The following is a 23199-nucleotide window of genomic DNA, read 5'->3' on the forward strand; positions in this document are numbered from 1 at the left end:
AGGAAATGTTACTTACCTGACAATTGCTGACCTTTTCCATGTGACCCTGACCTTTCCCGTGTGACCCTGACCTTTCCCGTGTGACCCTGACCTTTCCCGTGTGACCCTGACCTTTCCCGTGTGACCCTGACCTTTCCCGTGTGACCCTGACCTTTCCCGTGTGACCCTGACCTTTCCCGTGTGACCCTGACCTTTCCTGTGTGACCCTGACCTTTCCTGTGTGACCCTTAGCCTTTCCCGTGTGACCCTGACCTTTCCCGTGTGACCCTGACCTTTCCTGTGTGACCCTTAGCCTTTTGCCAACTGACTGCATTTTGCGACAGGCTGCAGCGCTGACAGACAGCAGGTTCCTGGACTGTGAGGGGGATCTCTACGCTGATGACCACAACATGACACTTGCCCAGCAGGCGATTCCTCAAGAGTCGGACATGGACAGCGCCATCGAGAGTTCCCAGAACTCAGAGGCATCAGAGCCAGGCACAGAGGACGAAAAGGGCAGTCAGATGGTCACTTTGTTCCTGCCGGGCACAGAACAGTAAGTGACCCACAACGTGACCCTCGCCCTGATCCCCCGGGAATCACTGACCCTCACCCTGATCCCGGGAATCACTGACCCTCACCCTGATGCCCCGGGAATCACTGACCCTCACCCTGATCCCGGGAATCACTGACCCTCACCCTGATCCCGGGAATCACTGACCCTCACCCTGATCCCGGGAATCACTGACCCTCACCCTGATCCCGGGAATCACTGACCCCCCGGGAATCAATAACTCTCACCCTGATCCCGGGAATCACTGACCCTCACCCTGACTCCCCGGGAATCACTAACCCTCACCCTGATCCCGGGAATCACTGACCCTCACCCTGATCCCGGGAATCACTGACCCTCACCTTGACCCCCCGGGAATCACTGACCCTCACCCTGATCCCGGGAATCACTGACTCTCACCCTGATCCCGGGAATCACTGACCCTCACCCTGATCCCGGGAATCACTGACCCTCACCCTGATGCCCCGGGAATCACTGACCCTCACCCTGACCCCTCAGGAATCACTGACCCTCACCCTGATCCCGGGAATCACTGACCCTCACCCTGATCCCGGGAATCACTGACCCTCACCCTGATCCCGGGAATCACTGACCCTCACCCTGATCCCGGGAATCACTGACCCTCACCCTGATCCCGGGAATCACTGACCCTCACCCTGATCCCGGGAATCACTGACCCTCACCCTGATCCCGGGAATCACTGACCCTCACCCTGATCCCGGGAATCACTGACCCTCACCCTGATCCCGGGAATCACTGACCCTCACCCTGATCCCGGGAATCACTGACCCTCACCCTGACCACCCGGGAATCACTAACCCTCACCCTGATCCCGGGAATCACTGACCCTCACCCTGATCCCCCGGGAATCACTGACTCTCACCCTGACCACCCGGGAATCACTGACCCTCACCCTGATCCCCCGGGAATCACTGACCCTCACCCTGATGCCCCGGGAATCACTGACCCTCACCCTGATGCCCCGGGAATCACTGACCCTCACCCTGATCCCCCGGGAATCACTGACCATCACCCTGATGCCCCGGGAATCACTGACCCTCACCCTGATCCCGGGAATCACTGACCCTCACCCTGATCCCGGGAATCACTGACCCTCACCCTGATCCCGGGAATCACTGACCCTCACACTGACCCCTCAGGAATCACTGACTCTCACCCTGATCCCGGGAATCATTGACCCTCACCCTGACCACCCGGGAATCACTGACCCTCACCCTGATCCCCCGGGAATCACTGACCATCACCCTGACCACCCGGGAATCACTGACCCTCACCCTGATCCCCCGGGAATCACTGACCCTCACCCTGATCCCGGGAATCACTGACCCTCACCCTGATCCCGGGAATCACTGACCCCCTGGGAATCACTGACTCTCACCCTGATGCCCCGGGAATCACTGACCCTCACCCTGATCCCGGGAATCACTGACCCTCACCCTGATCCTGGGAATCACTGACCCTCACCCTGATCCTGGGAATCACTGATCCTCACCCTGACCACCCGGGAATCACTGACCTGCACCCTGATCCCGGGAATCATTGACCCTCACCCTGATCCGGGGAATCACTGACCCTCACCCTTATCCCGGGAATCACTGACCCTCACCCTTATCCCGGGAATCACTGACCTGCACCCTGATTCCGGGAATCACTGACCCTCACCCTGATCCCGGGAATCACTGACCTGCACCCTGATTCCGGGAATCACTGACCCTCACCCTTATCCCGGGAATCACTGACCTGCACCCTGATTCCGGGAATCACTGACCCTCACCCTGATCCCGGGAATCACTGACCTGCACCCTGATTCCGGGAATCACTGACCCTCACCCTTATCCCGGGAATCACTGACCTGCACCCTGATTCCGGGAATCACTGACCCTCACCCTTATCCCGGGAATCACTGACCTGCACCCTGATTCCGGGAATCACTGACCCACTAACATCGCAGAGCAGAGGAAGCTGATGGAGGGGGTAAATCAGCCAGGGTTCCCGCTGCTGGTCACTGTTTTGTGCTGAGAATTGATTGTTCCGCTCTCGGTGATGAGCTGAGATTGAGTGCATCACTTCCACCTGATCAGTTTTTCCTGCTGCTAATTCCTGACCCTTTCTCACCCTTCAGGCTGACCGGGATATGGACACTGACCCCATCTCCTTCCCTTTCAGAGCCGGATCTCCCTGTCTGTCAGCAGTCTCAGAGCCCTCCACCAGCTCTCTTCTCAGCATCGAGGAGCAGTATGAGGATTATGGAGAAGCGGATGAGGCTGATTTCATTCCCAGCAGCCCCTTTCCTGATGATGAAAGCAGAACCAATGGTTTCTCGGACCTGGGATCATCCGTCTCCTCCAGGTCAGTTACTGGACTCTCCAAACCTCAGCGACACATGGGGTGGGGGGTGGAGGGGGATGGGGGGAGACAGTAGGCGGGGATTAGGATGTAAATGAAGGGGGAGGGGTTTGGAGAGTAAAGGTGGAGTGTGATGTCAGCTATCCAGGAGGAGTGGATCATGCGTCTATGATCACGGATTGTTAATGGATTGTTAATTGGTTGATTTTGTTGCCTCAGTGCTGGTCAGACCCCGAGGAAGATGAGAAGCGTGTTTGGCAGTGAGTTCCTGGATGTGTACTGTTCCCAATGCTGCAAGAAAATTAATCTTCTCAATGACCTGGAGGCTCGCCTTAAAAAGCTGAAAGCAAACAGGCAAGTTCAGCAGGGCTGGTGAGCATATACTGACCCCGTGGTGTTCCAATCCCAGAGCTGGTGACCATGTACTGACCCCGTGGTTACAATCCCAGGGCTGGTGACCATATACTGACCCCATGGTGTTCCAATCCCAGGGCTGGTGACCATGCATTGACCCCATGGTGTTCCAATCCCAGGGCTGGTGACCATATACTGACCCCGTGGTGTTCCAATCCCAGAGCTGGTGACCATGCACTGACCCCATGGTGTTCCAATCCCAGGGCTGGTGACCATATACTGACCCCGTGGTGTTCCAATCCCAGGGCTGGTGACCATATACTGACCCCGTGGTGTTCCAATCCCAGGGCTGGTGACCATATACTGACCCCGTGGTGTTCCAATCCCAGAGCTGGTGACCATATACTGACCCCGTGGTGTTCCAATCCCAGGGCTCGTGACCATGCACTGACCCCATGGTGTTCCAATCCCAGAGCTGGTGACCATGCACTGACCCCATGGTGTTCCAATCCCAGGGCTGGTGACCATATACTGACCCCGTGGTGTTCCAATCCCAGAGCTGGTGACCATATACTGACCCCACGGTGTTCCAATCCCAGAGCTGGTGACCATATACTGACCCCGTGGTGTTCCAATCCCAGGGCTCGTGACCATGCACTGACCCCATGGTGTTCCAATCCCAGAGCTGGTGACCATGCACTGACCCCATGGTGTTCCAATCCCAGGGCTGGTGACCATGCACTGACCCCATGGTGTTCCAATCCCAGAGCTGGTGACCATGCACTGACCCCGTGGTGTTCCAATCCCAGGGCTGGTGACCATGCACTGACCCCATGGTGTTCCAATCCCAGGGCTGGTGACCATGCACTGACCCCACGGTGTTCCAATCCCAGAGCTGGTGACCATATACTGACCCCGTGGTGTTCCAATCCCAGAGCTGGTGACCATGCACTGACCCCATGGTGTTCCAATCCCAGAGCTGGTGACCATGCACTGACCCCATGGTGTTCCAATCCCAGCTGAGTCCAATCCCAGAGTGAAACTTGGCTAGATAGACCCTAACTCTCTTTTAGAAACCGTGGAGGCCAGTTACTGAACACATTCACAAGAGTCTGCCACAATACTGTTAACACAAACAATAAAATCTTTATTAAATAAGAAAAATGAACTATATTACCAAGGCAAAAAACAAATGGCTTTCTCTTGGCAGATTTGTGAGCATTCTCCAGATGCTTTTCTTCAGCTGATATCTCTCTCTGAGACACCCAAAAACCACAATCTAAACTCACTATTACTTCAACTTCAGAGTGAACACGAGTCCCCTAAACTCAGTCCCCCAGCAAGGCTCCAGGGCTTTCTCCAGTGCTTGGAACCTTCACCCTCTGGTGGACCCAGAATAACTGACCGTCCTTCTGTCTTTTCCTGTCTGTCCCTGGACCCCTGTCACTAGGCAAGGGCACCGTTTTTTAATCATTTGGTTTTTTTTCTCTAACTTCACTAAACTACTAACCCCTTGGTGACCCATCTCTTCACTTTAGGGATTGTAAAGCCTCATTAAAAAGGCACATATATAAACAGGGCCCCCGACCTTCTAGCATTCAACTCACAAAAACCTCCAAATGAAACTGGAACCGTGTTCACCTTTCTTAACACAAAAATACAAATAGAAATTAAACTTAAAGTTATAAATTGTTCCTAACCATGGTGACCCCCGTGGTGACCCCCCATGGTGACATACCAACAAGGAGCAGTAGGCCACTCGGCCCCTCGAGCCTGTTCCTCCATTCAATAAGATCTGAATGTAACCTCAACCCCACATTCCTGCCTACCCCCCGATAACCTTTCACCCCTGTGATCTCTGACCCCGGACAGCCTGAAGCTAATGTGGCTGGACTCCCTGACCGGGGTCAGGACCTCTGATTGGGGTCAGGGCCTCTGACCAGAGGCTGAGGGATTGGTGAATGGAGGAAGCGGGGAGAGAATTACTGAGTTTCACTGTGTGTGCGTCACTAACAGGCATTGATCTCCCTCCTGTTACTCTTCTTTTCCAGCCCTAACAGGAAGATCTCATCGACAGCTTTCGGGAGGTGAGGATTTCTAACTAGATCTGTCAGTGAAAGGTCAGTGATCAAGGGTCAGGGGCTGAATTCAGTGTCGAAAAGGAAGTGGCTGCTGAACCTCCTGAGATAACTTTACCAGAATTGTCCATTTGTGCAGGACCACAAACCTGAATTTCCTCAAAATTTCCATTGTCTGACCTTCCTCGTGTAACCTTCCTACCTGTGACCTTTCTATAGGGTGACCTTTCTATAGTGTGACCTTTCTATAGTGTGACCTTTCTATAGTGTGACCTTTCTATAACATGACCTTCCTATAGTGTGACCTTCCTACAGTGTGATCTTCCTATAGTGTGAACGTTTTATAGTGTGAACTTTCTACAGCGCGGCCTTTCCATAGTGTGACCTTCCTATAGTGTGACCTCCCCATAGTGTGACCTTTCCATAGTGTGACCTTTCCATAGTGTGACCTTTCCATAGTGTGACCTTTCCATAGTGTGACCTCCCTATAGTTTGACCTCCCTATAATGTGACCTTTCTATAGTGTGGCCTTCCTATAGCCTGACCCCCCTATAGTGTGACCTTTCTATATTGTAACACTTCTATAGTGTGACCTTCCTAGAGTGTGACATTTCTATAGCGTGACCTTTTCTATATAGCGTGAATGTTCTAGAGTGTGATCTTTCCATAGTGTGGCCTTCCTATAGTCTGATCTCCCTATAATGTGACCCTTCCATTATATGACTTTCCTATAGTGTGACCTTCCTATAATGTGTCCTCCCTATAGTGTGACCTCCCTCTAGTGTGACCTTCCTATAGTATGATCTTTCCCTAGCATGAACTTTCTATAGTGTGACCTTCTTATAGCAAGACCTTCTTATAGCATGACCTTTCTATTATGTGACCTCCCTGTAGTCTGACCTTCCCCGTGCGACCTTTCTATAGCATGACCTTCCTATAGTGTGCCCTTTCAATAGTGTGATCGTCCTATCTGTGACCTTCCTATCTGTGATCTTCTTATAGTGTGACCTTCCTATAGCGTGACCTTCCTATAGCATGACCTTCCTATAGCGTGACCATTCTATAGTGTGAATTTTCTAGAGCGTGACCTTTCTATAATGTGACCTTCCTATACTGTGATCTTTCTATAGCGTGACCTTCCAAAGCATCACCTTCCTATAGTGTGACCTTCCTATAGTGTGACCTTCCTATAGTGTGACCTTCCTATAGTGTGACCTTTCTATAGTGTGACCTTCCTATACCATGATCTTTCTATAGTGTGACATTCCTATAGCGTGACTTTTCTATAGAATGACCGTTCTATAGTGCGAATGTTCTGCAGCATGACCTTCCTATAGTGTGACCTTCCTATAGTGTGACCTTCCTATAGTGTGACCTTCCTATAGTGTGACCTTCCTATAGTGTGACCTTTTCATAGTGTGACTTTCTATAGTGTGACCTTCCTATCTGTGACCTCCCCATAGTGTGACCTGCCTATAGTGTGACCTCCCTATAATGTGATCTTTCTATAGTGTGACCTTCCTATAGTGTGACTTTTCTATAGCGTGACCGTTCTATAGTGCGAATGTTCTACAGCATGACCTTCCTATAGTGTGACCTTTCCATAGTGTGACCTTCCTATCTGTGACCTCCCCATAGTGTGACCTGCCTATAGTGTGACCTCCCTATACTGTGATCTTTCTATAGTGTGACCTTCCTATAGCATGACTTTTCTATAGCGTGGCCGTTCTATAGTGTGAATGTTCTAGAGCGTGACCTTTCTATAGTGTGACCTTTCTATAGTGTGGCCTTCCTATAGTCTGACCTCCCTATAGCGTGACCTTTCTATAGCGTGACCTTTCTATAGCGTGACCTTTCTATAGCGTGACCTTTCTATAGCGTGACCTTCCTATACTGTGACCTTTCTATAGTGTGACCTTTTTATAATGTGACCTTTCGATAGTGTGATCTTCCTATAGTGTGATCTTTTGCTTTGCATGACACTAGTGACCAGAAGACCATAAGACGTAGGAGCAGAAGTAGGCCATTCAGCCCATCAAATCTGCTGCTCCATTCAATGAGATCATGGATGATCTGATAATCCTCAACTCCACTTTCCTGCCTTTTCCCCATAACCCTTGATTCCCTTACTGATTAAAAATCTGTCTATCTCAACCTTGAATATACTTAACGACCCAGCCTCTACAGCCCTCTACGGTAAAGAATTCCACAGATTCACTACCCTCTGAGAGAAGAAATTCCTCCTCATCTCTGTTTTAAGTGGGCGCCCCCTTACTCTGAGATTATGCCCTCTGGTCCTAGACTCTCCAATAAGGGGAAACAACCTCTCAGCATCTACCCTGTCAAACCCCCTAAGAATCTTATATGTTTCAATAAGGTCGCCTCTCATTCTTCTAAACTCCAATGAGTACAGGCCCAACCTACTCAACCTCTCCTCATAAGAAAATCTCTCCATGCCCAGGATCAACCTAGTGAACCTTCTCTGGACTGTCTCCAATGGCAGTATATCTTTCCTTAGGTAAGGGGACCAAAACTGTTCACAGTATTCTAGGTGTGGTCTAACTAGTGCCTTGGATAGTTTTAGCAAGACTTCCTTATTTTTATACTCCATTCCCTTTGAAATATAGGCCAACATTCCATTTGCCTTCCCTATTACCTGCTGAACTTGTATGTTAGCTTTTTAGGATTCATGCACGAGGACCCCCAAATCCCTCTGTGCTGCAGCTTTCTGCAGTCTTTCTCCATTGAAATAATATTCAGCTCCTCTATTCTTCCTGCCAAAGTGCATAACCTCACACTTTCCCACATTATATTCCATCTGCCAAGTTTTTGCTCACTCACTTGTCTATATCCCTCTGTAGACTCTTTGTGTCATCCTCACTACTTGCCTCCCACCTATTTTTGTGTCATCCACAAACTTGGCGATAGTACATTCACTTCCCTCATCCAATTCATTAATATATATTGTAAATAATTGTGGCCCCAGCACTGACCCCTGTGGCAATCCACTAGTTACAGGTTGCTATCCTGAAAATGCCCCTCTTATCCCAACTCTGTTTTCTATTAGTTAGCCAATCTTCTATCCATGCTAATATACTACCCCCAACACCATGGTCTCTTATCTTTTTAAGTAGCCTGATGTGCGGTACCTTATCGAAAGCCTTTTGGAAATCCAAATATATTACACCTACTGGTTCCCCTTTATCTTCCTGCTTGTTACCTCCTCAAAGAATTCTAATAAATTTGTCAGGCATGATTTGCCCTTCATGAAGCCATGCTGACTCTGCTTGATTAGATTATGTATTTCTAAATGCTCTGCTATTACATCCTTTATAATAGACTCTAACGTTTTCCCAATGACAGATGTTAAGCTAACTGGCCTATAGTTACCTGTTTTTTGTTTCCCTCCCTTTTTGAATAAGTGCAGACTGTCACCCACACATCTCTAAAATGATGTGCATTGGCAGGTGGAATTGTTGGGAATATGTTTATTCTCCTGTTGTCAGATCCTGTTGGAATAAGCATTCTGTCTTTTTTCAATCAGGCAGCTTTTCCACAACAGTAACATCAGCAGCAGCACCGGCAGCACTGAGGACCTGTTCCGAGACAGTATCGATTCCAATGATAATGATATCTCTGAAAAGGTGAGACTCACAGGGAACGGCTACAGAATCCATCCTGGAGCAGTCTAACCCCGTGCTGTATCTGTCCTGGAAGTGTTTGATGGGGACAGTGTAGAGGGAGCTTTACTCTGTATCTAACCCCGTGCTGTACCTGTCCTGGGAGTGTTTGATGGGGACAGTGTAGAGGGAGCTTTACTCTGTATCTAACCCCGTGCTGTACCTGTCCTGGGAGTGTTTGATGGGGACAGTGTAGAGGGAGCTTTACTCTGTATCTAACCCCGTGCTGTACCTGTCCTGGGAGTGTTTGATGGGGACAGTGTAGAGGGAGCTTTACTCTGTATCTAACCCCGTGCTGTACCTGCCCTGGGAGTGTTTGATGGGGACAGTGTAGAGGGAGCTTTACTCTGTATCTAACCCCGTGCTGTACCTGTCCTGGGAGTGTTTGATGGGGACAGTGTAGAGGGAGCTTTACTCTGTATCTAACCCCGTGCTGTACCTGTCCTGGGAGTGTTTGATGGGGACAGTGTAGAGGGAGCTTTACTCTGTATCTAACCCCGTGCTGTACCTGCCCTGGGAGTGTTTGTTGGGGACGGTGTAGAGGGAGCTTTACTCTGTATCTAACCCCGTGCTGTACCTGCCCTGGGAGTGTTTGTTGGGGACGGTGTAGAGGGAGCTTTACTCTGTATCTAACCCCGTGCTGTACCTGTCCTGGGAGTGTTTGATGGGGACGGTGTAGAGGGAGCTTTACTCTGTATCTAACCCCGTGCTGTACCTGTCCTGGGAGTGTTTGTTGGGGACGGTGTAGAGGGAGCTTTACTCTGTATCTAACCCCGTGCTGTACCTGTCCTGGGAGTGTTTGTTGGGGACGGTGTAGAGGGAGCTTTACTCTGTATCTAACCCCATGCTGTACCTGTCCTGAGAGTGTTTGTTGGGGACAGTGTAGAGGGAGCTTTACTCTGTATCTAACCCTGTGCTGTACCTGTCCTGGGAGTGTTTGATGGGGACAGTGTAGAGGGAGCTTTACTCTGTATCTAACCCCGTGCTGTACCTGTCCTAGGAGTGTTTGTTGGGGACGGTGTAGAGGGAGCTTTACTCTGTATCTAACCCCGTGCTGTACCTGTCCTGGGAGTGTTTGTTGGGGACGGTGTAGAGGGAGCTTTACTCTGTATCTAACCCCGTGCTGTACCTGTCCTGGGAGTGTTTGATGGGGACAGTGTAGAGGGAGCTTTACTCTGTATCTAACCCCGTGCTGTACCTGTCCTGGGAGTGTTTGATGGGGACAGTGTAGAGGGAGCTTTACTCTGTATCTAACCCCGTGCTGTACCTGTCCTGGGAGTGTTTGATGGGGACAGTGATGTGTTTTAGTTGGTGCTGAAATATCTTTAATTTCCTGACTAGGTGAGCTATCTGGAGAAGAAGGTGTCGGAGTTGGAGAATGACTGCCTGATGAACGGTGATCAGAAGAGTAAACTCAAGCAGGAAAACACACAACTAGTGCACAGGTAACCAATCTCTGCCCCTGTTCCCAAACCCCAAGACTACTGATGTACTTAGGCTTTTGGCCGGAATGAGTTGGGGGAAGGGGCAGAGGCTGTGGGGGGTTTCCTGTGATGAGAAGGGCAGGGGCCAGGGGAAGAGTTGCAAGTTGGAGAGGCCACAGGACCTGATAGTTGGTAAAGCACATGTCACGCACTGTGCTAGCCTGGGGATGTTCTGCTAGCTGAAATCTTCACTCTAGTTGTGGGGAATTGTTTTTGCTCCTGTTTGATGTTGGATTCGTGATGTGGGTGGGACTGTCAGGGGCCAAGGCTCAGGTTCCGCCAGCAGTAACATTGTATTTTGACAGGGTTCATGCGCTGGAGGAGCAGCTGAAAGATCAGGAATCGAGAGCAGAAGAGGTTTTCCAAGAAGAGATGAGGCGGCATCGGGAGATTCTCAATAAACTGGAGAGGGAGAAGAATGCAGAGATTGAAATGCTGACAGTCAGGTACAGTCATTGTGAGATACAGGGAGACACGACTCAATCTGGAACCTCCTATCACTAAAACAATCCACTCACCCAACCTCAGTCTCATAGCTCAGGAACCCCCACCACAAAACCCATCTCAGTTGACCTGTTTTTCCCAATGACCGACCCCAACCCCCACCTCCCCTGAAGGTGCTGACTCTCTCTCCCCCTCCCCTGAAGGTGCTGACTCTCTCCCTCCCCTGAAGGTGCTGACTCTCTCCCCCCCTCCCCTGAAGGTGCTGACTCTCTCTTCCCCTCCCCTGAAGGTGCTGACTCTCTCTCCCCCTCCCCTGAAGGTGCTGACTCTCTCTCCCCCTCCCCTGAAGGTGCTGACTCTCTCCCTCCCCTGAAGGTGCTGACTCTCTCTTCCCCTCCCCTGAAGGTGCTGACTCTCTCTCCCCCTCCCCTGAAGGTGCTGACTCTCTCCCCCCCTCCCCTGAAGGTGCTGACTCTCTCCCTCCCCTGAAGGTGCTGACTCTCTCCCTCCCCCTCCCCTGAAGGTGCTGACTCTCTCTCCCCCTCCCCTGAAGGTGCTGACTCTCTCTCCCCCTCCCCTGAAGGTGCCGACTCTCTCCCCCCCTCCCCTGAAGGTGCTGACTCTCTCTCCCCCTCCCCTGAAGGTGCTGACTCTCTCCCCCTCCCCTGAAGGTGCTGACCCACATCCCCCCCATCACCCCACCCCAGCCCAGGAGCAGGCTCTCTGTGTTGCTCTGAGCTGCAGTGTTATTATGGGATGTTTTCTCCACAGGGCCCAGCAGTTGGAAGAAGAATCGAATGATCTGAAAAACACAGCGAGTCAATTAAAGAGCCAGACAGAGAAACTGGATGAGGTGAGAGTGAGGGGGCTGGGAGTGGCTGAGGGGGAGGTGAGGGGATTGGCTGTGGTGGGGAGAGAGAAGGTGGGGGAAAGGAGAGGATGTGGTGGTCAGGTTGGGGTGTAGTGTCGGGGGAGGGGGTCTTTAGCTGTGCTCATGATGTTAGGGTGGGGAACAAAACTTTATCTGTGGTTATTGTTTGTTATTATAAAGAACAGCTTCACATATCCCAATCTGTGTAGAATTACATAGCACAGGGGGATGCCATTCACCCATCGGATCTGTGCTGGCTGACTGAGAGAGCTCTCTAATTTGTCCCACTCTCCCCACCCACTGGCTAGAGCTCTGCAGATTTTCAGATATTTCTCCAATTCCCCCTTTTGGAAGTTCCTGTTGAATCTGTTTCCATCGCCCTTTCAGGCAGCGCCTTCCAGATCACAGCAACTCGCTGCGTAAAAATATTCTCCTCATGTCCCCGGCTATCCTTTGACCAATCACCAGCCTGGGTCCCTCGCTTACCAACTCTCCTGCTTCTCTCAATCTGCTCTGTCAGAACGGCCGACAGTTTGAGTTGAGCCACAGAATCACGCTGCTCCGTGCACACTGACTGGGATTCCACTTTTCCATGTTTCAGGAACACCAGCGAATCACATACAAACTGGAGGACACCAGCCTGCGTTTGAAGGATGAGATGGACCTTTATAAGAAGATGATGGACAAGATGAGGTGGAACAGACACGAGTTTCAGAAAGAGCGGGAGGCTATGCAAGAGGTGGGTATCGGAAGAGAGGACAGAACAGAGTGCAGGGGGTAGACCCGGGACACTGTGGGGCCGCTGCAGTGCAATGGGTGGCCTCAGATGTGGAGACTCCTAATACACAAGAAATAGGAGCAGGAGTAGACCATTCGGCCCATCGAGCCTGCTCCGCCATTCAGTCCGATCATGGCTGATCTAAGGCTTCAACTCCATTTTCCCACCAGCTCCCCAAATCCCTTGATCCCCTGAGACACCAAGAATCTCTCTATATCAGCCTTAAATATTCCACAGCCCCCTGGGGTAAAGAATTCCAAGGTTCACAACCCATTGAGTGAAGAAATTTGCCTCATCTCAGTCCTAAACGATTGGCCCCTTATCCTGACTGTGCACCCTTATTCTTGATTCCCCAGTCAGGGGAAACTCCTCAATATCGACCCTGTCAAGCCCCTTCATCACCTCTCATTCTTCTAAGCTCCAGGGAATATAGACCCAATTTACTCAGTCTCTCATCATAGGACAACACTCTTATCTGAGGGACCAATCTAGTGAACTGTACTGCCTCCAATGCAAGTATATCCTTTCTTAAATATCCAGCCTGTTCTGTTGAGGGGTCATGAGGACTCGAAACGTCGACTGTGCTCTCCTCCACCGATGCTGCCAGACCTGCTGAGTTTTTCCAGGTATTTCTGTTTCTGTTATCCTTTCTTAAATGTGGAGACCAGAACTGCACATAGTACTCCAGATGCGGTCTCACCAAAGCATTTGGAAAACTCTGCAGTCCTGTCACATCCAGTTGTGAAAGGTGGTGGACAATTAAACAACTCACTGGAGGAGGAGGCTCCACAAATATCCCCATCCTCAATGATGGAGGAGCCCAGTGCATCAGTGCAAAACATAAGGCTGAAGCATTCGCAACAATCTTCAGCCAGAAGTGCCGAGTGGATGATCCATCTCTGCCTCATCCGGAGGTCCCCAACATCACAGATGCCTGTCTTCAGCCAATTCGATTCACTCCACGTGATATCAAGAAACGGCTGTAGGCACTGGATACTGCAAAGGCTATGGGCCCTGACAATATTGCGGCAATAGTACTGAAGATTTGTGCTCCAGAACTTGCCGAGCCCCTAGCCAAGCTGTTCCAGTACAGCTACAACTGGCATCTACCCGGCTATGTGGAAAATTGCCCGGGTGTGTCCTATCCACAAAAAGCAGGACAAATCCAACCCAGCCAATTACCGCCCCATCCGTCTACTCTTGATCATCAGTAAAGTAATGGAAAGGGTCATTAACAGTGCTATCAAGTGGTTCTTGCTTAGCAATAACCTGCTCACTGATGCCCAGTTTGGGTTCTGCCAGGGCCACTCAGCTCCTGACCTCATTATAGCCTTGGTTCAAACATGGACAAAAGAGTTGAGCTCCCAAGGTGAGGTGAGAGTGACTGCCCTTGATATCAAGGCAGCATTTGACCGAGTGTGGCATCAAGGAGCCCTAGCAAAACTGGAGTCAATGAGAATCAGGGGGAAAACTCTCTGCTGGTTAGAGTCATACCTAGCACAAAGGAAGATGGTTGTGGTTGTTGGAGGTCAGTCATCTCAGCTCCAGGACATCACTGCAGGAGTTCCTCAGGGTAGTGTCCTCGGCCCAACCATCTTGGTTCATCATCCCAGCTGTTTCATCAATGACCTTCCTTCCATCATAAGGTCAGAAGTGGGGATGTTTGCTGATGATTGCACAATGTTCAGCACCATTTGCGACTCCTCAGATACTGAAGCAGTCTATGTCCAAATGCAGCAAGACCTGGACAATATCCAGGCTTGGGCTGACAAGTGGCAAGTAACATTCACGCCACACAAGTGCCAGGCAATGACCATCTCCAACAAGAGAGAATCCAACCATCATCCCTTGATGTTCAATGGCACTACCATCACTGAATCCCCGACTATCAACATCCTGGGGGTTACCATTGACTAGAAACTGAACTGGACCAGCCATATAAATACTGTGGCTACAAGAGCAGATCAGAGGTCAGAGAAATCCTGCAGCGAGTAACTCACCTCCTGACTCCCCAAAGCCTGTCCACCATCTACAAGGCACAAGTCAGGAGTGTGATGGAATACTCTCCACTTGCCTGGATGAGTGCAGCTCCCACAACACTCAAGAAGCTTGACACCGTCCAGGACAAAGCAGCCCACTTGATTGGCACCACATCCACAAACATTCAATCCTTCCACTATCAGCACACAGTAGCAGCAGTGTGTGTACCATCTACAAGATGCACGCAGTAACTCACCAAGGCTCCTTAGACAGCACCTTCCAAACCCATGACCACTACCATCTAGAAGGACAAGGGCAGCAGACACATGGGAACACCACCACCTGGAAGTTCCCCTCCAAGTCACTCACCATCCTGACTTGGAAATATATCGCCGTTCCTTCACTGTCACTGGGTCAAAATCCTGGAACTCCCTCCCTAACAGCACTGTGGGTGTACCTACAGAACATGGACTGCAGCGGTTCAAGAAGGCAGCTCACCACCACCTTCTCGAGGGCAACTAGGGATGGGGGATAAATGCTGGCCCAGCCAGCGAAGCCCACATTCTGTGAATGAATTTTTAAAAAGTGTATTTTTACCTTGTTGGCTTTTCTTGTGGAACAATCCTAGGGGAGGTTATGTTCCTCACTGCGATATGGAAATGGAAGCTCTGTCTCTGATTCTGATTTGTTCCATGTTTCAGTGACAGGTTTTGAGTTGGTAAAGACACGCCCATGTTTCAGAGTTTGCCTGAGATTCTCTCACAGCGTTATGGCCTTTGTTTTTCCTGAGATTCTCCTTGGTTTTTCCTGAGATCCTGACACAGCGTTATGGCCTTGGTTTTTCCTGAGCCAGGTGCCCAAGACTAACACAAACTTCAATTTTGCAGAACACATTTTGATAAAACAGGAAAACATTTTGCTGCAGATCAATTTGTCTGTGTCCACAGCCTGTGGCTAGCAGCTGACCTGCTGACGCTGTAAATACCAAGTGCCTGTCAGATTCTGATGTGTGTTGCTATGAGTTACACTGGCAGCTTTACAAAGCATGTTCAGCCTGTACTGGCTGAAAATCCCTGGATCCTGGCCCTGTTGGATTCCCAAGGCCCTGTCTTGATCAGGGGCTTTGCCGGAATTCCCAGGGCTCTTTTGGGATTCTCAGAGCTCTGATAGTCTGGTAACTGCTACCCTGAAGGTATTGATGAATATGTAGAGTTGGATGATTGTTGCTGATGGTGAACTCTGGGTGTCAAGACATTCCCCCAAACCCCCCACCCCCAGAATCCAGGTTTATACTGAGTTAGATCAACATTGCCATTGGTCACACAATCTGTGAGGAATCAATGAGTTTCCCCAAGGCAGTGCCGAGCTGGGAGCCGGGAGCCGGGAGCTGGGAGCTGGGAGCCGGGAGCCGGGAGCTGGGAGCTGGGAGCTGGGAGCCGGGAGCTGGGAGCCAGGAGCCGGGAGCCGTGTTTAGGCTGCTGTTCCTTTGAGGGAATAGTTTTGGAAGGAGGTCAGCAGTAGTGAGACTCTGTATTTCCACAGTTCTTTTCACTGTGACTGTCATATCGAGCAGATTGCCAGCTCTCACTGTGTCTGTCCTTCAGTTAATTGAAGATCTTCGGAAAGAACTGGAATATTTACAGTTATTTAAGTTGGAGTCAGAGACACCGGGCTGGAGTCGAAGCCCAGCATGCAGTGCGATCGAACTGAGCTTCCGTAGCAAGGAGATGGAACTGGAATATGAAGCCAAGCGACTGAGACAGGTAACTCCAGCTCCTTCTGATTGGCTCCACACTGTTAACATTGCATCAGGTGATACGAGACTGATTTACCATTAGACCTGCCCAACCTCAAGCTGATCCCTCCAGATCCTACAGGATTCCTCAGGACACAACTGAGTGTGTTAGTGCCGGGAGAGATTTCCCACCTCGTGACATTCACTGGGAAATGTGTATGTGACTGTCGGTTAGAACTGGGTTGGGCATGCCTGTGACACCCCTATAGTTGAATATCTGCTGCTCCTGCTTGGAAGTGCAATTCAGGGGAAGCTAGGACAATTCACAGGTCAAGGAAAGACTCTTGGGTTTATACTGAAACAAAACTTACTGCTCTGGATTCTCGCATCAGTTTTGGCTTCTCTGTCCATTTTACTCAATTTGAACCCTATCCTTCTCTGCACAACCTGCTGATGTCTGATTGGTGGCTCTATGCTCTGCACAGGGGGATTTGAAGAGGTGTGATATTTCATGGGGCAGTATCCTTGGGAGAAAGTGTTTGCCAGAGAGCACTGGGGGACCCAGACCTCGCTCCTGTACAATCAACATGCTGGCACAGGGAGTAGGGGCACCTGCAATAAACTGGGAGCCAATGCTTTCATGGAAATGATACTCTGGAGGCTGGGATACCATCTATTTATTGTCAGTAACACCCCACAGTGCGTTGTTGCTGTGGTGATTGTCGGAAACTCTCCACACTGTCTGAACAAGCTCTCATTCTTTAACAGGAGAATTTGAGGTTAAAAGAACAAAACGATGATTTAAATGGGCAGATCCTCAGCCTCAGCTTATATGAAGCAAAAAATCTATTTGCAACTCAAACAAAGGCCCAATCCCTGGCAGCAGAAATCGACACAGCCACACGTGACCAGGTAAGGTGATCACGTACAGCACCACCCAAAGCCTGCTGACAGAATGAATACTGGGCACCACAGGGTTAAACCAGGCCCCGCAGGTTAATCCCATAAATTGTGGGGTTAAATACTGTTAATACAGGAAGGAGATGAAATCCATTACTCCCTGAGTTATCAGCAGCCACTGAGGTCATTACACTCTGTGCCCAATTGCCCAGCCCTCTCATACTGGAGCATTTGTAAAGGGTAGGTCATGCCTTACGAACCTGATTAAATTTTTTGAAGAGGTGACAAAAGGGGAATGTTAATGGATGTTATTTATGTGGGCTTCCAGAAGGCATTTGATAAAGTTCCTCATAAGAGTTGGAGTTGGAGCTCATGGAATTGAAAGCAGATTATTGACCTGGTTAGGAAACTGGCTGTATGACAGGAGACAGAGAGTAGGGATAACAGGCAGGTCCTTGAATTGGCAGGATGTGATTAGTGGTGGCTCATGAGGATCTATGTTGGGGCCTCAACCATTCACCATATTTATTAATGGCTTAGATGATAGGATAAAAAGCCACATATCCCAAATTTACTGATGACACAAAGATAGGTGGCTTTGCAGTGTAGATGGAAGCATAAAATTATAGCGATATTGATAGATTAAGTGAATGGGAAAAACTGGGACAAATGAATTTCAATGTTGAAAAATGTGAGGTCATCCACTTTGGACCTGAAAAGTATAGAACAGGATGCTTTCAAAATGGTGACAAACTACAAACAGGGATGGTTCAAAAAAATTAGAGGTTCAGGTAAACAGATCATTAAAATGTCATAAACAGGAACAGAAAATAATGAAAAAGACTAATGGAATGCTGGCCTTTATAGCTGGAGACTAGAATACAAGGAGGTTGAATCATACTTCAGCAATACAAAGACCTGGTTAGACCACATCTGCAGTTCTGGGCATCTTAGCAAGGATATATTGGCCTTAGCGGGAGCACAGTGTAGATTTACCGGAATGAAACCTGGACTTCGAGGGTTAAATCACGAGGAGAGATTACACAAACTAGAAGGTTAAGGGGAGAACTGATTGAAATTTTCAGCATTTTAATGGGAATGGATAGGGTAGATAGAGAGAAACTATTTCCGCTGGTTGGGGAGACCAGGGCTAGGGGGCAGAGTCTAAAAATTAGAACTAGACCTTTCAGAAGTAAAATTAGGAAACACCTCTCCACACAAAGAGTGGGGTAAGTTTGGAACTCTCTTCCACAAATGGGAATTGATTCTGGATCAATATTCATTTTAAATCTGAGATTGGTAGATTTTTGTTAAGCAAAGGTATTGAGGGATATGGGCAAAGGCAGAGATATGGAGTTAGGCTGCAGATCAGCCCTGATTTCACTGAATGGCAGAGCAGGTTCTAGGGGTTACTCCTGTTTGTTAAATTTCTCATTTCTCTCAGCACTGGAATTATTAAGTAATCTCAGCTCTGATCCTACCCCTCACATTAACTCTTTGTGTACCACAGGGATCAGAATGGTACCAGTTCCCCAGATATGGCCGGATCAATGCTTCATACAGACTCATAATCGGAATCTCAGGCCAATGCTTTGTCCCTGCCACTGCAGATCCCAAGATTCACTTCCCAATCCTCATTGTTGCTCACTATCCCACAGTGGGCTCAAGTACAATATCCCCATTCCAGCAGAATCCAGGGAGATTTATACTCGTTCTAACCCAGTGCTTTCTCTGCAGCTGATGGAAGCTCTCCAGGAACAGGAGGAGATTAACTTGCGACTGAGACAATATATGGACAAGATCATCTTGGCCATCCTGGATCATAACCCCTCCATCTTGGAAATCAAAAAATAAAGTGAGGGACACAAACTCTGGAACGGAGAGAGTGAGTGTGGATTATTGGGCCTCGCCTGGTAGTTTGGTGAGAATGATGATGGACAATCTCTCGTTGTCTACATATTAATGTTCATTACCTGGTTACATGTGAATTTAAACTAATATCCGCTGTGATTTGGGATTTATTTCTGCACTTCTGATCCTGTGAAAAAATGAGTTTGAGCGGAAGGGGACTTGACATTTTTTACATGTGACCATCTGTACCAGACCCTTGATTCCCATGAAACACTGGAAGCAGCAAGTACACTGCAGCAAGAGGAGGAATCAGCAGCAGTTCAGGTCCCCATTCCCCTAATACGGACGGTTACTGATGGAACGAGTGTTTCTCTCAATAAAATTTCAAACAAAGAGTTCATAAGTTCAACAATCTGAGTGAGTGGGGCAGTGTGGGATGTGCTGGAGTCTGACTGTTGCTCATGTGGAATAAATGAGGAGGTTTTAGTCAAACAGAAGCAAAGACTGGGGCCAAAGTTTTTAGGAAAACAATTTAAAAACTTTAAAAACATTTTTGTTCTGTATGAAATTTAAGTCTCAGGAAGGAAAGATTTTTTTTTAATGAACCTGTTTGACAGTTTTCAGAGTTTTGTGATCTGCATTGGTGAAGTTACTCTGTTTTCTATCTGACAGCTGGTGCAAAGCCTGAATGAAGACTGGTCAGTGGGGGAACACCTCAGACACAAGCTGCTGATTCCAGTGCTAGGTTTCTGCACTCCTCAAGATAGACCATAGACACTCTCTGAAAGAGTGAAGTAATTATAGACAGCAACAGTCATTGAAAGACCCTAGTCTCGACCAAGACTACCAACAGGTCTCGCTGCCATCCCAGACTGTCCTCAACAGGTTGCAGACAGTCCCCATTCAGGACATTGTCCATGGGAGGTCCCAGACAGCTCCAGGTGATCTTGGGCCATTTCATTGAAAGATTCCCAGTCGAGTTTCAGGTAACCACAGTCATTTAGTATAAATCTTGGAGACTCCCAAACACCAACTAACCCCTCCATAGAACATCAAAAAACTGCAAGCAGCTGTGTGGGGGAGGGGGGGTGCAGTTTTATCAGAATGGGCAAGGAGCGATCTTACTAGAATGTGCAGAGGGAGAGGGAAACGATTGAAATGGAGAGAGGGGGATGTGATTGATTGGAATGGAGAGAGGGATGTGATTGATTGGAATGGAGAGAGGGATGTGATTGATTGGAATGGAGAGAGGGATGTGATTGATTGGAATGGAGAGAGGGATGTGATTGGAATGGAGAGAGGGATGTGATTGGAATGGAGAGAGGGATGTGATTGATTGGAATGGAGAGAGGGATGTGATTGGAATGGAGAGAGGGATGTGATTGGAATGGAGAGAGGGATGTGATTGATTGGAATGGAGAGAGGGATGTGATTGATTGGAATGGAGAGAGGGATGTGATTGATTGGAATGGAGAGAGGGATGTGATTGATTGGAATGGAGAGAGGGATGTGATTGATTGGAATGGAGAGAGGGATGTAATTGGAATGGAGAGAGGGATGTGATTGGAATGGAGAGAGGGATGTGATTGGAATGGAGAGAGGGATGTGATTGGAATGGAGAGAGGGATGTGATTGGAATGGAGAGAGGGATGTGATTGATTGGAATGGAGAGAGGGATGTGATTGATTGGAATGGAGAGAGGGATGTGATTGATTGGAATGGAGAGAGGGATGTAATTGGAATGGAGAGAGGGATGTGATTGGAATGGAGAGAGGGATGTGATTGGAATGGAGAGAGGGATGTGATTGATTGGAATGGAGAGAGGGATGTGATTGATTGGAATGGAGAGAGGGATGTGATTGATTGGAATGGAGAGAGGGATGTGATTGATTGGAATGGAGAGAGGGATGTGATTGATTGGAATGGAGAGAGGGATGTGATTGATTGGAATGGAGAGAGGGATGTGATTGATTGGAATGGAGAGAGGGATGTGATTGATTGGAATGGAGAGAGGGATGTGATTGATTGGAATGGAGAGAGGGATGTGATTGATTGGAATGGAGAGAGGGATGTGATTGATTGGAATGGAGAGAGGGATGTGATTGGAATGGAGAGGGGGATGTGATTGGAATGGAGAGAGGGATGTGATTGGAATGGAGAGAGGGATGTGATTGGAATGGAGAGAGGGATGTGATTGGAATGGAGAGAGGGATGTGATTGGAATGGAGAAAGAGGAATATGATTGGAATGTGATATTACTATAAGATACAGAATGTGATATTTTTGTGATTTAATATCCAGGTTTTACCATCCTTCAGTCTGGAATATTCAACAGTAAAGCAATGTTGCACTTTTAATTTTATTAATGCTTTCTAGATTTTAAGGGGAAGGAGAATCTCAGAGCCATTTACTTAAAAATAATGTGAATTGCTCCTGGCTTTGCGACAGTTTCAGTTATGTGCATGAGTCAGTGTGTGCGTGTGGATGTTTGTGAGAGTGTGTGTGAGTTGAGTGTGTGTGTGAGTGGAGTGTGAGCGAGCGAGTTAGTTAGTTAGTGTCTGTCCAGCCAGGTCTATCCCAATGCACAGGGACCTGGCCCCATTAATGCTTCCAAATCCACTCACTCTCCCACTGCAATCAATGTAGAGAGCTTTCACATGGTGTAAATTGTGTATATAATAGTTTTGAGATTTCTATTCACGTGCCACATATTCATTGTCAAAAGCTGCAGCAATTTTTATAGTTGGGACACACTTTTGTCAGTGGCATTAGATTGGGGTTTGATACATTGATCGCAGGAGTGGGGAGTTTGAACATATACTCTTGCAGCATACTAACTCGTCGATAAACTGCTGCTGTGTTGATATCCTCACCATTCTGTGACTAAAATTAGACATGTTCTTCACACAGATCGTGATATACGAAGAATGAGATTTCTCATTTCTACAACAGGTTAAAGAATCAAATTGTATAAAGCTACATCAGCAAGCTCTGATTTCTGTATCTTGTACCGTGTTTTATCCACTATTCCTGTGTCACAACCTGATTGTTATGGGGTTTTATTGGCACACTGTCTGTTACCTGCTGTAGTTTATGACCCCAATCTGTAAATAAATCCTTTCCTCCTGGCATGTTCAAAGAATCTCACACTGAATAGTGGAGTTTTACTGTCTGTGTGTCTGAACTTATTCCTCTTTACTGTGCTCTCACAATTCACACAGCAATGGCTCAGTGAAACAAGGCAGTAACTGCTCTGTGTCCCAGGCTAGAGTCCAGACACACCTCTGCAACTCCCACTCATCCTCCAGGGCACTGAGGAGAAAAAGACTTTTCAGGGACAGATACCTGTCCTTCCCACCAGAAGTTGCTAAAACCAAGAGATGGTCTACTGAAGAAATTAAAAACTGCGCAAAGGACTAAAAACAATGAAACACTACTGACCAGACACGTTCAAAGCTCCAAGTTCACACAGAGTGCACGATCAGCAAAAAAATCACCCCAAAAACCACATTTACCCCACACCCCTCACCGTAACACCCTGACATACCCCGCACCCCTCACTGTAACACCCTGACATACCCCGCACCCCTCACTGTAACACCCTGATATACCCCGCACCCCTCACCGTAACACCCTGATATACCCTGCACCCCTCACCGTAACACCCTGACATACCCCGCACCCCTCACTGTAACACCCTGACATACCCCGCACCGTAACACCCTGACATACCCCGCACCCCTCACCGTAACACCCTGATATACCCTGCACTCCTCACCGTAACACCCTGACATACCCCGCACCCCTCACCGTAACACCCTGATATACCTTGCACCCCTCACCGTAACACCCTGACATACCCCGCACCCCTCACTGTAACACCCTGATATACCCTGCACCCCTCACCGTAACACCCTGACATACCCCGCACTCCTCACTGTAACACCCTGATATACCCCGCACCCCTCACCATAACATCCTGATATACCCCACACCATAACACCCTGATATACCCCAAACCATAACACCCTGATATACCCCACACCATAACACCCTGATATACCCCGCACCCCTCACCGTAACACCCTGATATACCCCACACCATAACACCCTGATATACCCCG

The 23199-nt window shown here is 48.7% G+C and overlaps 1 protein-coding gene across 4 annotated transcripts; it reads left to right on the forward strand.

Moving 5' to 3' along the window:
* The first annotated feature begins 325 nt into the window (after nt 1–325).
* LOC144673131 (rab11 family-interacting protein 4-like) lies at nt 326–22219 on the forward strand. 4 transcript variants are annotated; one of them, XR_013574266.1, is made up of 14 exons: nt 326–535; nt 2741–2923; nt 3140–3274; nt 5326–5361; nt 8897–8996; nt 10374–10477; nt 10822–10962; nt 11732–11813; nt 12433–12570; nt 16194–16352; nt 17093–17236; nt 18962–19109; nt 19748–20061; nt 21986–22211. XR_013574266.1 is itself a non-coding variant. In XM_078535115.1 (13 exons), the coding sequence occupies exons 1-12, from the start codon at nt 390–392 to the stop codon at nt 19076–19078; spliced, it is 1485 nt and encodes a 494-aa protein (XP_078391241.1). In that variant the 5' UTR covers nt 326–389; the 3' UTR covers nt 19079–19109; nt 21986–22219. The 4 variants fall into 4 exon arrangements, 2 of the variants coding, with proteins under 2 accessions (XP_078391241.1, XP_078391242.1); XR_013574265.1 differs by lacking the exon at nt 19748–20061 and having other exon boundaries at nt 18962–19145; XM_078535115.1 differs by lacking the exon at nt 19748–20061 and having other exon boundaries at nt 21986–22219.
* The last annotated feature ends 980 nt before the right edge of the window (nt 22220–23199 follow it).

This window comes from Cetorhinus maximus, unplaced genomic scaffold, assembly GCF_964194155.1.
Source record: "Cetorhinus maximus unplaced genomic scaffold, sCetMax3.hap1.1 HAP1_SCAFFOLD_298, whole genome shotgun sequence".
Taxonomy (NCBI): Eukaryota; Metazoa; Chordata; class Chondrichthyes; order Lamniformes; family Cetorhinidae; genus Cetorhinus; species Cetorhinus maximus.

Coding starts and splice junctions, on each gene's coding strand:
- LOC144673131 (XM_078535115.1), top strand. CDS start 390: ATGACACTTGCCCAGCAGGCGATTCCTCAAGAGTCGGACATGGACAGC. Junction 536..2,740: donor TTCCTGCCGGGCACAGAACA/GTAAGTGACCCA, acceptor CTTCCCTTTCAG/AGCCGGATCTCCCTGTCTGT. Junction 10,963..11,731: donor ATTGAAATGCTGACAGTCAG/GTACAGTCATTG, acceptor TTTTCTCCACAG/GGCCCAGCAGTTGGAAGAAG.